This window comes from Haemaphysalis longicornis, unplaced genomic scaffold (genome assembly GCF_048455015.1).
Source record: "Haemaphysalis longicornis isolate Haplotype H1 unplaced genomic scaffold, Haemaphysalis longicornis Haplotype H1 scaffold_7, whole genome shotgun sequence".
Taxonomy (NCBI): domain Eukaryota; kingdom Metazoa; phylum Arthropoda; class Arachnida; order Ixodida; family Ixodidae; genus Haemaphysalis; species Haemaphysalis longicornis.
In genome coordinates this window covers 55,946,995-55,962,449 of record NW_027526422.1, presented here as the reverse complement: position 1 = coordinate 55,962,449, position 15,455 = coordinate 55,946,995, and the positions used below count along the sequence as shown (strand labels likewise).

The 15,455-nt window shown below is 44.6% G+C and overlaps 2 protein-coding genes across 7 annotated transcripts in view; one reads left to right on the top strand and one right to left on the bottom strand.

The window, feature by feature from the left end:
- The window catches only part of LOC144145686 (uncharacterized), a 62,646-nt gene extending 57,589 nt beyond the window's left edge, over positions 1–5,057 (bottom strand). For 5 of the 6 annotated variants that reach the window (XM_077677350.1, XM_077677352.1, XM_077677351.1 and 2 more), the window contains exon 1: positions 4,943–5,057. In XM_077677350.1, coding sequence (XP_077533476.1) covers positions 4,943–4,967 — 25 coding nt within the window. In that variant the 5' untranslated portion in view covers positions 4,968–5,057. Of the gene's footprint in view, positions 1–4,167; positions 4,348–4,942 lie in introns of those variants that run through there. The other variant, XM_077677355.1, reaches the window with a different exon arrangement.
- Polz2 (DNA polymerase zeta subunit 2) lies at positions 4,522–14,031 on the top strand. The gene is made up of 7 exons (XM_077677357.1): positions 4,522–4,794; positions 5,284–5,402; positions 5,978–6,183; positions 7,980–8,074; positions 10,936–11,015; positions 12,190–12,282; positions 13,868–14,031. The coding sequence occupies exons 1-7, from the start codon at positions 4,779–4,781 to the stop codon at positions 13,916–13,918; spliced, it is 660 nt and encodes a 219-aa protein (XP_077533483.1). The 5' UTR covers positions 4,522–4,778; the 3' UTR covers positions 13,919–14,031.
- The last annotated feature ends 1,424 nt before the right edge of the window (positions 14,032–15,455 follow it).

Here is a 15,455-nt window from a genome sequence, read left to right as displayed (position 1 = left end):
TCTTGTGACATTTGAGCTTGAACGGGAGTGTTGCTAGGAAAAACGCCCAAGGCACGCAAGCCCTTCTTATGGGTTGTGAATTTGAAATAATTAATGTCTGATTGACTGCCCGACTGTTCCTTTAAGTTGACGTCGTACAAGAAATGGGAAACGGTGAATTGGCCTCTCTACCAGTGGCCAGTGGCCCTTTAGTGGGTGTGAAGGAATTGTGGGTGGACACGTTGACATCACAGTCAAATTGGAATCGGTGAATCAGATGCAAGCTTTTGATGGCAGCTGTTACCTCCATTGGCCAATCCCCTTTACTAGGCCCGTGACAATTTCGTTAGGCCTAAATTTAGCCGTAATGTTACATGAACTTAACGCCGAGTCTAAAAACGTGCCAAGCAACATCAAACTCATTGTATTGCAAGCTGCAGGTACTGATTGACGTTACACCGCAAAGCTAAACATTAGGCCTAACGTCGGGCTGTTGCATACGAATTTGCAGCTGCATGACACATTGCGACCAATGGGGGTTTCAGGTACTGCATATCTGCATTTTCAGCCAAAGCCTACTTGTGTCAGCAGACACATGACACCTCGCAGCTAAGTTACCTGAGCTAAAAAATAACCGTTACAGTTACAGTTTCCAAAAGTAACTTGCTACAGTCACAGTTACTGTGAAAAAGCAACATCGTTACTTTTCTGTTACTGAGCATAACAATAAGTATAGATCACAAACCAAATTAATGAGTTCATTTATTAGAACCGTACAAATGCATGCAGGTAGTTAAAATTGCACGAAGTCGGACCCTAGATGAAGGGAACCCAAAAAGGGGGCACACTCAAACCCAACAATAACAATCCTCGTGTACGGCTCATTTTGTTTCACCGTTTTGTTGATGCAAGCGTCGAGGAATCCAAAAGGTTCCCTCTTTTCGGGGGTCTAGTTTTCCGTTTCTTTCTTTTTGTTGTTTCCGCTCCACTCAAGATGAAGGAAAAGTTTTAAAAAATATCATTTCCAACCTCGGTTTTCTGCCGGGAAGGTAATCGTCTTAGCGAACTCCTGTCCTATACTGTGAGGGTAGCCCTGTTGTGGAAAGATGAAAGGTAGTGAGCATACGAGAAAGAAAAAAGTTTGAATAACTGGAAAGTGCAAACTCTACGTCGGCCTTTAACGAGTGGTGCAGTTGGAAAATTTTTATGATAAAAACGGACGGAACTGTAACGGTATTTCCTGTTACAGTTACTGCGTAAAAAAGTAAAAGTGTTACAGTTACAAGTCCTCTATCACAAAAGTAACTAGTTACTGGTAATGTGTTACTAGTAACTAGTTACTGCCCAAGACTTCAGCTAATGCGGACTGCAAGGTTTGTCCGTGGACAGCTGTAGATTGATTTCTTCCCTTTTTTTCTATTTGCGCCCCATGACAGAAATGCAACCAAGTCATCACACTCCAGAGGGGCTGTTAACAATTAAGTCATCAGGTCAGGAAGCGCGCCTGGAAGCGAGCTCGGCAATGCCCAACCCAGGACAGGGAATGCGGCTCTCTATGACATAGGTCAGTGGCAGACGCACACAGTTATGTTATCTGACCGCCCCTTGCTCAGTTAGGGCGCAATGTACCCTACCTTGCTGTTTCTTGCTTCTTTTATCTGTCCTTTTCCCTCACTGAGGGCATATATGTTATCTCCCGTGAGAGGGAGGGGGGTCTTTTGCTGTCCATCTTGTTCTTGGTCACAGGAAGGTGTCCTGCTGGCTAGACCTCGGCCCACATTTTGTAAGCCCCACTTTGGGCGGTTACTAGTTGTGTTGTATATAATTTTGCACAGAAGGTGTACACAGTTGTGACACAGTCTGCGTCATCCCTCCCGGTGAAACGAGCCACAGTGGCGCATCCCTCAAGGAAAGCGAGAACGTTGTTAGGAAGGCACATACGCATGCCCACAGCCCAAGGAATGAGACAACGAAATGGACAGTTGCGAGAGTTGGTGCATATTCATGTTGAAGTGCTACGCAGCAAACAAATGACGGACGTAGAAGAATACACAGGATAACTCACAACTGACTTGCTCTTATTTAGTGCGATCTTATTAAGTTACGCTGACCCGCAGCTAGTATTTAATTGAAAAGGAGTGCCCGTCCAGTGTGTTCTTCTACGTCCTTTGTCCGTTTGCGCTTTATAACTTCAACATGAAGGGACGAGAATTGCAATTAGTGACTGATGTTGACACCAATCAAGAAATGGGATTTTTGGTGCTATCACACTTCTGCCAACGAATTTTCGCCGAACTGGACCACTCTCGAATATTGATCAGTGGGCTGCCTTTTACTGATGGGATTACGTTTCTGGCTCGGCCATGAAAGGAGCGTCTTTCCCCTCTTTATTACATTTATCGTGCGAAGACGCAATACTGATGCTAGCAGCACCATTGCTGGCTTGTGTTAACAACTTTTAGTGGAGGTTGCATGCCTCACAAGTTATGTGACAGTCCGCGACATCGATGCCATGCAGTGAAGCGGCACAATGGCATCATCTTTGAGCGAGTTTTCCGACAATTCCACAGGTTTGTTGCCCATACAAACAACAGGCCGACAGCACCAGATGATGCAGTGGGGCAGCCCAATAATACAAATAAGCTCAGGCACGGTAGCTGGACATCTGAGTAGACATCGAGGTAATTATGGTTGCGAGGATTAATATTTCGTTAATATCACTTGTAGGTCCAAAATTTATAATTGCTTCGGGAGGTACCAAAATGGCAGAATTCTCGTTTTTCTCTGCATTCATGATAGCTTCACTACTTTACGTTTACTGCACAGTTTGAGGGCTGGAAGTCTTGCACCATGGTTTAACTGCAACAGGGAGCAACGTTTCTAGTATCTTTTACATACTGCGTAAATTCTAGGGTGTTTCTTTAGTCGGAATGCATTATTTTTTTTCCCCAAAGCACAAGCCCTCACTCTGAATCTTGTTCGTACTACAGCGGTAACCCACGCGACGATGTTGATGCGAAAACGGAGTGATGAGGGCGAGGAGGCAAGGAGAATAAATGCATGCACCGGCATAACAAAAGGAAAACAGAAGCCCAATCGACGCGAGCGGGAAAGTGTGAAGAGCTCGTTCTTCAAAGCGCCGCCTCTGGCCGACAGGCCCAAGCAACACGGGACGCTAGGCCGATATCACGCCGGTGCTTCTCTCCTCGGCGGAATTTTAATCGGCGTAATTGGCGTCGTCACGGGCGGCGACCGTCTGTTCTTTTTCTTCCCGGCCAAAGCCAGCGCGTGAAACTACCGCTACACGTTCCGTAAAGCGCGGCCGGCCGAGCTGCTCGATATATCGATTTCCGTGGCAGACGCTTTTTAACAGTAGCCGCGTCCGAGACTTGCGGCGAAAAAAGCACGAGCAACAAAAAAACGGCTCTCAACGCCGCCACAGCCTCAACCATGGCCATTTTTTTCGCGCTGTGTCTTTCCACAGGTCCGAATCTTGGAACAAGGGTTTGGCTCGATTCGCAGCGCCATGCAGACGGGGAGCATCACCGCTGGGCCTTGCGTATCGCTCGCAGATAAGCGATCGCCGCTTCCTGGCGGATCGGGGGTAAAAAATAACTACCGAAAGTGCAGCGAGAGAGACAAAAGGGAGCACGACGGAACGCAACACGGTGCCCCAGAGAAACGTCGCGATAAGGGTGATGAAACGGGCACAAGCTCCACCGGAGCTCGAGCAATGATCGCGACCGGCGGCTACCCTACTCGTCAAGGGAGGATGTATCGATTGTGTGTTAATGTCACCGTCCCGAGTGTTTTCATTCCCTCCGTTGCCGAGAACGGATGATACAACTCGACGGCGATGAACCGCCAATAAATATAGTACGGAAGGCGCCATAGATGTAAACACGAGCGCGATAGCGACAGGGAGGCGAGAGCAAACGCGTGAAAGAGCTCGCGAGGGTGCACGAGCAGTCTTCGCACCACACAATGATGCTCATAGGATGGGCAACAACAAAACGGCTTCTAGGGACTAGCCCTAAGCGCCACAACAATAGAGTGAACTCAGAACAACGGTATTTGTATACACAGTCTACATAAGTACCGCACTCCGATTAAACAATGCCCTTTCAGGGGTCCTCTGTTTGAGATGTCAAAATCCGCCCTTGTGACTCGGAGCGGGGTAGTACTCACATTTTTAAGAGCAAGCTAAGGCCATCAGGCACTTTGAAGGCTGTCTCCATGTCTTGTCACTCGACCGAGCATCATACTTTTACGGAAACGCACACACACGTATATGAAAAGGCACTATGAGCGTGGAGTAAAAAATAAAAGCTTTGCTTACGAGACCCCAAACACAAAAATCATCACGAAACACTGCCAGTACGCATGTCAACTAGAAGCAGGCTAGCTGGTCCGAAAGCGCCAGTTTCATTGGATGAATGAGACGGCAGGCGACCAATCAGGAGGCGCGGCTCATCGCACGCCGCAAATATATTTTCTGGCCTCTCCGGCTTCTCCGCTTCCGTCAATTTTGAGAAATTGGTTCCGCTTTCTGCTGAACGTGTTTCTCGTGAAAACTAGAAGCGACCGCAATATTGAACCGGTCGTAACAGCTTGCTACCGCAGCTGTGAAGTGCGCGACGCAGCGCGCGCGCTTCACAGAAGAACCAGAAGAACAGACTTGCGTGCGCCTCTAGGGCCGCGGGCAGCTGTGCGCTGGTCAAAACACCTGCACTTCTGGCGCGAGCGGGGCCGCTCTCTCGCTGCGGTGTGGTTCTGCGGTACTTGCAACAGTTGCCATTATGAGCGAACATCAAGGTTTGTGCCGTGCAATGTCTACAAAACGGTTATCACGTAAGCGTTAGGCACCGCTGCACGCAAGCTAAAGTCACATAAAATACACTACGCCCGAGCTAAACTTTACGCGCTTTCGACACGGATTTGTTTGCCCTTGTTCAGTACTTACTTGGCGTTCTTGTCGACACTTCCATTTAACCATGCTAGTTACTTGTATTCTATAACCGGAGGCGCGACGCTTTCGCGCTCCACAGCGTGGCATGTGGCAATTACATCGTTATCTCGAGCGCAACCTTGGCCGGGGACCGCCTTTAACCTTGGCGAAATGCGCCCGTATTAAATAACGCGGGCCGAGTCGAATTGTTGAATGCCGCACAACCACTGGCGGAATATGACGTTCTTAGCAGCCGCCGCCACTCTGTTCTAACATGCACGCTTGGGCGGCGTTTTAAAAGCAGTTTGCGAGCGACGAAATAACGATTTAAATGCTAAACAATGTTTCATTTGCAGCGTCGGCGGACATTGTGGCAGAGCTTCTAGAAGTTGCGATCCACAACATCCTCTACTCAAGAAAGCTCTATCCTGAGGAGCTTTTCCAGAAATCATGGAAATACAACATTCCCGTTCACGTGAGTGTTTTCGCAAGCCTCAAGTCGTGTATTTGAGAAGTCAACAACGAGTGCATGCTTTATCGTCTCGCTTATTTGCTTGCAATCAAACGTAAAACAAATTGCTGCATGTTATCACTGTGGACTGGTGGTAAACAGTGCATACACTCTATAATGTGTACATTTGATACATCTAAACAAACATGTGAACGGATGCTTATTGCTGTGCAACACGTGTTACCACAATGTCCAAGCCTGTGCGTATGTGCTTCTTGTGGTAGCCTGCTAACAGAAGCAAGTGTGGAGTTGGCACGGAAAGTATAACAGGTGTGACTTAATTACTTCCAGTGCACTCTACAGGCTTGACTCAGCCCAAGCCCAAGTGGGCATGCTATATGTCTTTACCACTAGCAACACGTTCTTATCCGAAGCTTTGAAGCCTAAATTCTGCAGGGAAAAGTTCTTGGGAGCGCTACGGAAAATCGGATTCCACGTCTTCTGTTGATGATTTTGGTGTTTGTAAACGGAAAACAAAACTTCTCTGAAAGAGCTGAAGGATGATTTGGTTGATCGAGCGTTATCTTTTTCCTGCGCAGCTCGCGTCTCATCCCCAGATTGTGGACTACATCGACAGCTGCGTCATGACCATGCACAAGCTGCTGCAGCGCAACGAGCTGCACAAAATGGTGGTGCACATTGTGGACTCCAACCACCGTCCTCTGGAGCAGTTTGTCTTCGAAGTGAGCGTGCCCGTGGAAGGCGCTTCGTCTCGCTGTGGGCCCTCCAGGCAGCTCAAGGAAGAGTGAGTGTGCTGCTGACACCAACTGCAGCTATACACACACCCGGCCATTCAGCCATTTCAAGACTTCACCTAAATGGCCCCTTCAGAGGGGAAAGAAAAGTTGACCTATGCCACTGTCAAAAATACCTAATTTAGGTACAAGTGTTCCTTGAAAAGACAAAAATGGAAAGACAGAAGTGCTCGGATGGTACCAATAACCAGACCATTTCTCATATCATTCTTTGAAGTATCGTGCTATCCCTTCAGAGGGGAGACAAATGTTGACGTATGTCACTGTCAAAAATACCACACTCGGCGGCAAGCATTCCTTGAAGAGACGAAAATGAAAGCACGGAAGTGCCCAGATGGCACCAATAGGCGGACCATTTTTCACTCCATTCCTCAAGGTATTACAGAATGGCTTGGTAGATCTAGTTAAAAAATGGTTTAGCTACGCCAATCACTGCATAACGTGCGAAAGCAGCATACATTTCCAATAGGTACCAGTTGATGACATTAGATTTCAAAGTGGGATAGCCTTTTGCCTATCTATGTCACTCTCTCCCTATGCTGCGGATCAATATTCGCACAAGCGAGTCATAAACCAGAAAATACAGAAGGCTTCACAAATCAGATTTTACGGGTGAGGCTCCATTAAGTTAAAGAAGTTCCTGCAGAATCTTATAAGGCTTTTGCACTAAAAGCTTGGTGTGAGTAACATAACAAATGTGCTCACAGATATGTAAATGATGCATTTGGCAACTTATGTTAGGTTACTCTTTATAGTCCTGTTGCTAGAGCTCAATACTACCTGCTAACAAGTTTCAAAATCTGCTTTATGTAAAAAACGAATGAGTGGAGAAATCGAGAATTCTCTACTGCATTTTAATTTTAATTAAATTTTAATTTTTGTACCAGACATCAAGAAAGGTACCTACTAATTGTCCAATGTTTGTTTATTTTGTCACCGAAATGCCAAAAAAGGGGCTAGTGATCCAATGTTTTTGCTTAAACAAAAGCTTGGTTTGCCTTCAATGCTCCACTAAAACTTCTTCATTGCCTCCCGACCCTCCAGTCCCATCTTCTCTCTCCTGGCATGACCAGCTTATAATGCAATTCCGCACTCTCAGCAAGGTCTATTCAGAGTATATATGCCTGTTTTTTGGGAACATGAGTGTCAAATAAGAAACTTAGAAAGCAACGTGGAGTTAGTTTCTCACAAATTACTGTTTCCATGCAACATGGGTAGTCAGAGTACATTTGTTTTAGGGGAAACAAAGTATTGAAAATGCACGAAATTTTTGGGGAGAGGGGTTCATCAGTGGCGAGAACTTTTGTTGGTATTATACCATGAATTGCATCGGTAGCCAGCGGTACATATTTATTCACTTCAATATGCTCGTATCCTTGTTATGCATTAATTTGAGTCGGGATTTTTGTAACGGTTAAGGATCCACCTCATGCATCCTGTCATTCTATCAAACTCCTATTAACCTGGTGCACTGTTCTTCCTTTTCACGGTCTTCAAAAATCCTTGCTTGGCGTACACGCTGCTTGCAGGCAGCATTTATTGCGACATCCATTGCATGCAGAAACAGTGGTCGGGAATAAGACAACCAGGCATCATCTTTGGCTGCATAATTCGCTCACAACCACAACACACACAGCTCGGCAGCTGGCTGAAACCAAAACCAGCTGCAGTGTCGGTACACGGGGTGAGCTGCATATATTTTTGAGAAAACTGGTGATCTCTTGGCACTAACATCTCCTTACTGTCATCTCACGCAAATTTTTCCCTGCCTATTTCTCTTTGTCAGGGAAGACACGTACTTGCTTGATGTGGAAGCAGCGGCCCGTGCCATCTGTCTCAAGGTCGGCACCTGTGACTCCGTCTTGCAGGACAATCCACGAGGTTCGTGCTCTGCTTACGTGGCAGGGTTCTTTTTGCAGCTGGGAGTGCCAGTAGACAATGGAGAAACTGACTGTTTGGGTAGGGACCAAATGTGCCATGTTTGGACAGCACTGACTGTTCCATTCCACTTGGGGTGAAGTGGGAAGAAAGGCATCATAAATGTGTTGGCAGCTTGTGTTCATATTCATGCTAGGCAAAGAAGCATGCTCCAAGGGTGACTGCAACAACCATCAGTATTAAGAAACGCTCACATTTTTTGGCATTTTTATATGGGTGTAAAGAGCTCATAGAAGGATGAGTCATTGTGGTTGAGGGGATTATGCAGCTGTTGGACACTTTGAACCCTTTTAAGCAAGAAATGGTGCTCTAACTTAAAGATGCTATATCATGCTGACATCCAAACAAAAGTCTGCTTTTTTTGGCATCATTTCAGCCTACATGCCAGATTGTCTGTGTGTCTTTTATGGCCACTGTAGCTTTTATTGATGACAGTTTGGCGCTGTATGTTATTAAATTTTCACAGGCTACATTGTGTACAGTATATTCTCAAGTGTGGCTTGCAGTCACTCATACGAAACTATTTTTAAAGGCCCACTGACCTTTAGTGATGGAGAATTGTGGTGGGAAAGAGCACATCACTGACCTGGAGTGGAATTCTGAGTTGTGCTTGTTTCGAAAATGTCCATTTTGCATTTGTTTCAGTCTTGACCTAGTTTCACTCTCAAGGCCTCTGACTAATAGATGGGCTGCGTCACACCTGGTCATCTGCTTTCAGCCATTCAGGGCTCACTCAGAATGGACACTTTGAAACGGACATGAAATGGACAAAACTGCGAATTCCACCCCAGGTATTTAGGGTGTGAAGCACGGCAAAAGACAGGTCGGATGTCTAGGAAAATGTTTTGTACACAGAAAGTCATCATGAAGGAGATGACTAAAATGAAAGGTTGGACCGAAGATGTAGCTGATCCTGTCTTTCAATTATGTGTCCTTGCTTGCTGACTGTTTGAAAGAGTGGTGCATCTCTGCTGATTCATCATATGATGAATGAGTCAAAAAAGTACCTCCATTATAACGTGCTTTTATATAAACAACTTACCACTTGGCATAAAAGTTGGTTGTTGCATTCTAATGGTGTGTGTACAACAAAATGAATTTATTTTTAGCTTCTACAGACTGCTGTGTGCCTTTTTCAAGGCTGCTGAAATCAGTTAATAAGGCCACACGAAAGATAGCTGTAATGTTTATGGTGAGCACACTTGTGTGGCTCGCTATTATTAAAGTGCTGCTCCGTTAATTTAAAAAGGTTGAGAGTGACATTGGGACTAGTTAGCGCTTTTTAAGTATCAATAAAGAGGCCATGCAGACAAAATACAAGTTTGCTCTATTCGAAAGATTTCATGTTTTATAGTCCCCCCAGTGCTTGTCCAGCAGCAGACGGTGCTTTATTCACTGAAAAATTATTCAATGTAACTTAAAATTTTGATTCTCCTGCCAAATCATGTGTTTTGGTGACATCTGCCATGAAATCATAAGAGCGGGTATTCAAATGAGTTTCCAGTGCATCATTATGCTCTGCAGCCTTGCTTACCGTGAGTCCTCCCAGATGGCACTACCACGCTGAGCCGCGGACAGTTGCACGCCGTTGCTTTATTTTTGACCGTATTTGCACCTGGCTTGTTTTTGTTACAGTAGAAAATAATTGTTTTGTGAAACCTGGGGTATGCTCAACAAACAGGGTCACGTAAGACAGCGTCGCTTACACCAGTGGGGCAGTGTCGTGTAAGACAACTCCAAAGTGGCGGACTGCTGGGCAGCTGAAACGAGCATAGTGCGCCCAGTACCAGCAGCAGTGCGCATCGGTACTTCAATGCTTACGTGTATTTTCGTAACTTTCATTGTTTGCCCCCACCATTCTTACTGCTGTAAAAGGAATATGCATTACATTTAAGCGCAAATAGCTCTTTCGGCAAGCTTATAAGCCCCGCCTACTTTGCATTTGCTTTTGCCGGCCTCAGCCAATCGCACAGCTGGGCATATAACATCTTAGGTTCTGTTGCGGGAAATGAGCTTCTGGGTCGCATGGCCATTCCCTCTTTCCTTATTATGCAGCTTCTTTGAGCGAACTTTGCATTAAAAGTAGTGTCAGTATGATTCTAACGAGGCAATCTTGCGAATGAACCAAACTTGTGCTGCATGGCCCCTTTAAGGCACTGGTGAAGGTGATGCTTAAAGGAGCCGTGAAGACAAAATACAAGTTCGGTTTATTAGAAAGACAGCTTAGTCCCGATAACAATGATACCAATATCATCGCAATCTTCGAACAAATAACGGAGATATGAAAGAAAACGTGTGAAGCAGTCGCGACCCCCTAGCCAATTTCCCTCAACTTTTCTATGACGTCACGGAACCTTGTTTGTGCGTTTGGCGGCTGCCTAACTGACCTGTCGCGACGACACATGACTGGACGTTTGTAATGGGGCCTCTAGTTCCATTTGACCGCATCACTCGAATGCTAACGTGCAGTTAACGCACTGAAAATTGTTTTATTGTTGGCCCGTATGATGTCATTCTTGCTAATAACACGTCACTGTGGCGCAAAATTTGAAAGTTTTTAAATACTTCTTGCATTGCTTTTGTTAAAATAACGTCTTTTGTGGCTGTAATGGAGCTGAGTGAGATACTGAATCCTAGTTCTTTCAAATTAAACGAAGTTGTATTTTCTCTTCATGGCTCCTTTAACAAACCGCTGCAGTGAGACGAAGTGGCACTATTTGCTGATGGTTGGTCGTTACTTGAGGCTCATGCTGTTTTTTCTTTTTCTCCCTCCCCATCCCCCCCTCCTCTCCCTTTCACTAAAGGCTGTTCATTCAACATCCAGCTACATGTTGCCGAGAGCACAGCCATGAGGCTTTCACTGAGCGACGATCCTGATGATCAGGCAAGCGTTGTTTTTCCTCTTCTCTTTAAAAACCATGAGTGAAAACTACACACAGCTGTGCCGAAAAAATTGTTGCTTGAAACCCCAAGGTAACCAGAGCTTTGAAAAACTTGCCGTGTTGAAGGTAAAGTCTCAGTCAAAATTTTCTAGGTCATGCTGAAAGTGCAGAGGCCGCGAAAAATTCAATGAACAAGCTGAAGTCCCGAGTGGGGCTGAAACGTTTTATGCCGGAAAGCTGGAGAAAATAGATTTTTCTTACTATCATAACATAATTTTGTCACATTTAAAGGTGAAGCTTATTCTTTGAATGCTTTGTGGTCCGGAAGGCTTAGGATTGTCCTAAAAAATTTTGACAAAGGGTGTACCTATCTGCTTCTGCTGGAGTCTGTTCACAAGCCACGTCATGTTCAGCACAATAGAAGTTACGTGCCTTCGTAATGTTTAAGGCTTTCATAAAATGCCACATGCCTTGCTTTTTATGTGCCAACTTAGCAGTAGTTTTCACTTAAATGCTTGCAGCTTTGCAGGAACTTTGCCGACCAAGTTAGTTCTGTTGGTATTGTTTCCTGTCCTAACGTTGCTACCATAAAGAGAAAACTGCTGCTGCTTTTGTTATTCCATCCATATTGGATACAAGGAGGGAAGTGATGGCTATCTACATGGATTTGTCCATTGGGTGCAATTTGTGAATGGCAGCCACTTAATTTGAAGTGAGGGGAGGCGGGAAGGGGGACTAGAGAAAGGTCAATTGAATACGTGGTGGTTTCTTATGGAACCACTTGTGGTTCCATAAGAATCGCCTTCTTAAATCTTCCATACCCAAAGTCTTCAGCCTTGGCAAAGTTAATGCTAAGGAATGGAAGTTTCGCACCAAACGTTTGCAAAGTTAGTGCATGCTGCAGCAGAATAGCGAGTTGGGCTAGTTGGTGATATGGCATGTCAAAACCATCAAAAAGCGCAACACTTCAAAAAAAAAACGCGGCACAAATGAAGGCAACACAGGACAAGCGCTCATCCTGTGTTCCCTTCGTTTGTGTCACTTTTTTTTTTTTTTTTTTCAAGTGTTGCGCTTTTTTAAAGTTTCGACATGTTAGCGCATGCACTGAAGCATGCACGCCGTGTACATCATTGTTTACTCTTATCAGTGTGTGGTCTCCTGATGTATTTGATGCAGTCATTTCCCTGGATAGAAGCAGATGACAAGGATGTCGACATACCCGGTGGAAGCATAGTGCCACTCAAGTGCACTAACACGACCGTGGGAAAGGTACGCAGCAAGCAATATTGGTGGTACACAACGATGTCTAAAAATGAGCCTGCCCATGCCACCTGAAAAATCTCCGGAGGATGGTGTCTCGGGTAGCCTTGAATATTGCTCCGCTTTGTGGCTGCAGGTCAAAAACATTTGCTGAACCCTTTTAAAAGTCACCTTAAAAGTTTTAAGACTAGTTTTGTGTGTGTGTGTGTGCGTTAAATGTGTGTCACCACGGTGCCGCAGTGTTGAGGTTTAGTAGCATCTTATTTATTCTAGTGAGCCTTATTTTCTCCAGTCGTCTTGAAAATATGGGCAAGATAGGAATCACTCATAATTAAATTGTAATTGCCCCCCAACCCCCCTCTAGTTTAAAACAAAGCATTCTTAGGCAATTTTGTCACGTAAGAAAGTTGAAAGTTTTCTGTTGATAGTACTAGGTTATAAATACCAATGACTAGTAGTGAAGTCAGAGAGGCAGTTTGTGTGCTGCTGACATGTAACTTGCGTCATCTATTCTTGTACAGTATATGGCATTTTAGTCTGGCAGAAAAGTGGAAATAACTTCCAGCAATAACTCACTTTTTTCATTTACGTAATTGAGTATAGTGCAGCCATAGCAACAATAGCAAAAATATTTGGCAGAACCTTGCTTGCGTTACCAGAACTCAACACTGAGCTCTAGGTTGCTGCGAGAGAGAGAGAATAAACATTTCATTGGTGCATAATGGTTGAGAGCACTGGTTATTTGGGGGGCGTCCTCTAGTCCGAAATGCCCTGGTCATTGCTGGCTGCTAGTGCCCTATGATGCAATCAATATTTTTTGGCTAGGAAATCCTTCCAGAAGACTAGGCTTAACAGTGCATAAATTTAATTTGACACCCTAAATTGAATACAAAACGCCTTCACGATAAGGCTGCCATAGATTAAGTTGAGTGTGTCGAAAAGAAAACTTGAGTGGCATTAGAATATGTGCTCGCCAGAAGAATACCAACAAAGGCTGGAATGTTTCGAACATGCTTTGTCAGAAATGTGCTGCATTGTGTTGCATGTATCTGCAGCCTGTGGCTTTTTCTAAGTGGCTGTTACTAGCAGAGCCGTGAATGTCTTGCTCCTTTGCCATGCCCTCAAGTTTACAAGACAGAAACACTAGAAACACTATCCGAGCAAAATAGAACAATTACCAAATCTTGTTTGCTATATAAATTATTTCCATAGACGATTTAAGTTCAGCGTGATAGAGACCAGTTTGTAAATATTGTTTGTAACTTTGCCACAGAATATTTGGGCTCTCACTTAGGCAATATAGCTGTTCATTTTTTTATTATCAAATTTTCTAAAGTTGCTGGTCATTTTTTTTTTCTTTTTTACCCCTCACCCCACCTCCCCTTCACCCCCAATTCAGTGCGAATATATTTGCTAGAGGATTGAGGCTGTCATATTCGTGCCCAGGTCTGCTTGAGGCTCCCAGGAAAAAAAGCATATGAGAGTAGCCGTTGCATGAAGCCCCTCCTTTTTGTTTAATTTCTCGAGGGGGTAGTAGCAGTGCAGTAGCAAATGTGGGCTTACTGCAAAGTGTCTTTTTTTTCTTGAATTTCAGGTACAGCTGTATGTTGTGGAAAGTGATGTGAAAAAGCCATCATCATCCTGATGTTCATCTTCCTCCAGAAGCAATCTCCATGTTGTTTGAGAGAGCACAAGCACGTGCAAGACCCGGTAATTTATTTTTTTGTAAATAAAGTGTCACATCATTGTTCAATTTGACTGCTTGGGCTTCCGCTCCCATTTTTCTTTAGGCTCGCAAACTGCATCCTTGTGCTTTTTCAGAATCACCACAAAAGACACTAGTGGTAACAGTGTGTAAAATGAGTTTTAAGAGAGCTCAAGGAAGACAAGTGGCATGAAGCTGCAGAGAAACAAAATGCCTGCAAACATATGCCACATAGGCTGAAGAACACCGAAGATAACATCCCCTAATCAACCAAGTCTGGTAACAGTCAAAGTGCGGATACTGTGTAGTGATCTTCAAGGTATGGAAGCGAGCCAGGGATTAGTTTTAATGGCAGAGAAGCTAAATTTGATTAGTTTATTGACAGAACGTTAAACGCAAAAAATTACCATTGCTGCTGGGGAAGAAGTTTTAGGTGCCGGTTACATATACATGCTGTTGGAGGCCTTAGGATAGCAATAAATTATATTCAGTAGATACTATTTTCGCATGTCCGCAAATGTACAGCAGGTAGTCAACAATACGCACACTGCCAATGTGCAAATCGGCACGTGTTGGTGAAAAAAAGACGTGTCGCTGTATAGCTGGATGGCCTCTGACATGTTTTTTTTTGCCAACCAGTGAGAACCAAGCAATTCAACATGATCTAAATAGGTAAATGGTAGTAAACAAGTCAAATGGATGGTATTTTTGCTGGATGGAATTATTTGTTTTCAGCAACTTTTCTTGAAAGTGATCAAATTTTTGGTTGATTAATTCTCTTGACACCCCTTGGGCATAATCATTTTTGCCTATGCGATCATGTGATTTTCGGCCCCACTGAGACAATCGTGTACTAAAGAAAATTAGGCCAAATGTATGCCAAGCTGATCAAAGGTCTGTGGAGTAAGTGAATGCTATTTCAAAACATTGGTTGTGTGTTGCATCACTCCTAAAGAGCATGGCAAGAACACCCTTGCCTAAACACCTCGTGAATTGACAAGTTTGGCTATGTTTTTTTATGTTTCCAAAGCTTATGATTGTGTGCTGTAAAGACTGATAGTGGAAAGACTACATAGTATAGAAGGACTTGGTGGGCGAGTTGGTGCACCTTCAACGTAAAGTAAAAAATTTGAGAGGGCCACAAAAAGGGAGGAAGCACAGGACATAGTACAGCCAGTAGGGCGTCGGACAGCTTACCTTATTTCATGCAAGGCTTTCTCAGTAACCGGCACATGCAAGTATGGTTAGGGAGTGTGCCGAGCACAGAAACGAGCACCTCGCAGAATGTACCCCCCAGGGTAATGTTCTGTGCCCTGCACTTTTTTAAGTAGCTGCAGCTAAACCACCTGGAGACCAACAGCCCACACACATGCTTCTGTGGGCTGACAATGTGTGCATTTGGTTTTTTGGGTACCAACACAAGCGGCTGGCAGGGGTCGCTCACTGTACTGTTCGAAACGCGCTCAATCTTCTCAGT

What these genes read in the sequence shown, in the direction of transcription:
- Polz2 (XM_077677357.1), top strand. An exon ending in CTTGCAGGACAATCCACGAG is followed by an intron (nt 8,075 to 10,935) that starts GTTCGTGCTCTG and finishes CTTTCACTAAAG; the next exon opens with GCTGTTCATTCAACATCCAG. An exon ending in CTAACACGACCGTGGGAAAG is followed by an intron (nt 12,283 to 13,867) that starts GTACGCAGCAAG and finishes CTTGAATTTCAG; the next exon opens with GTACAGCTGTATGTTGTGGA.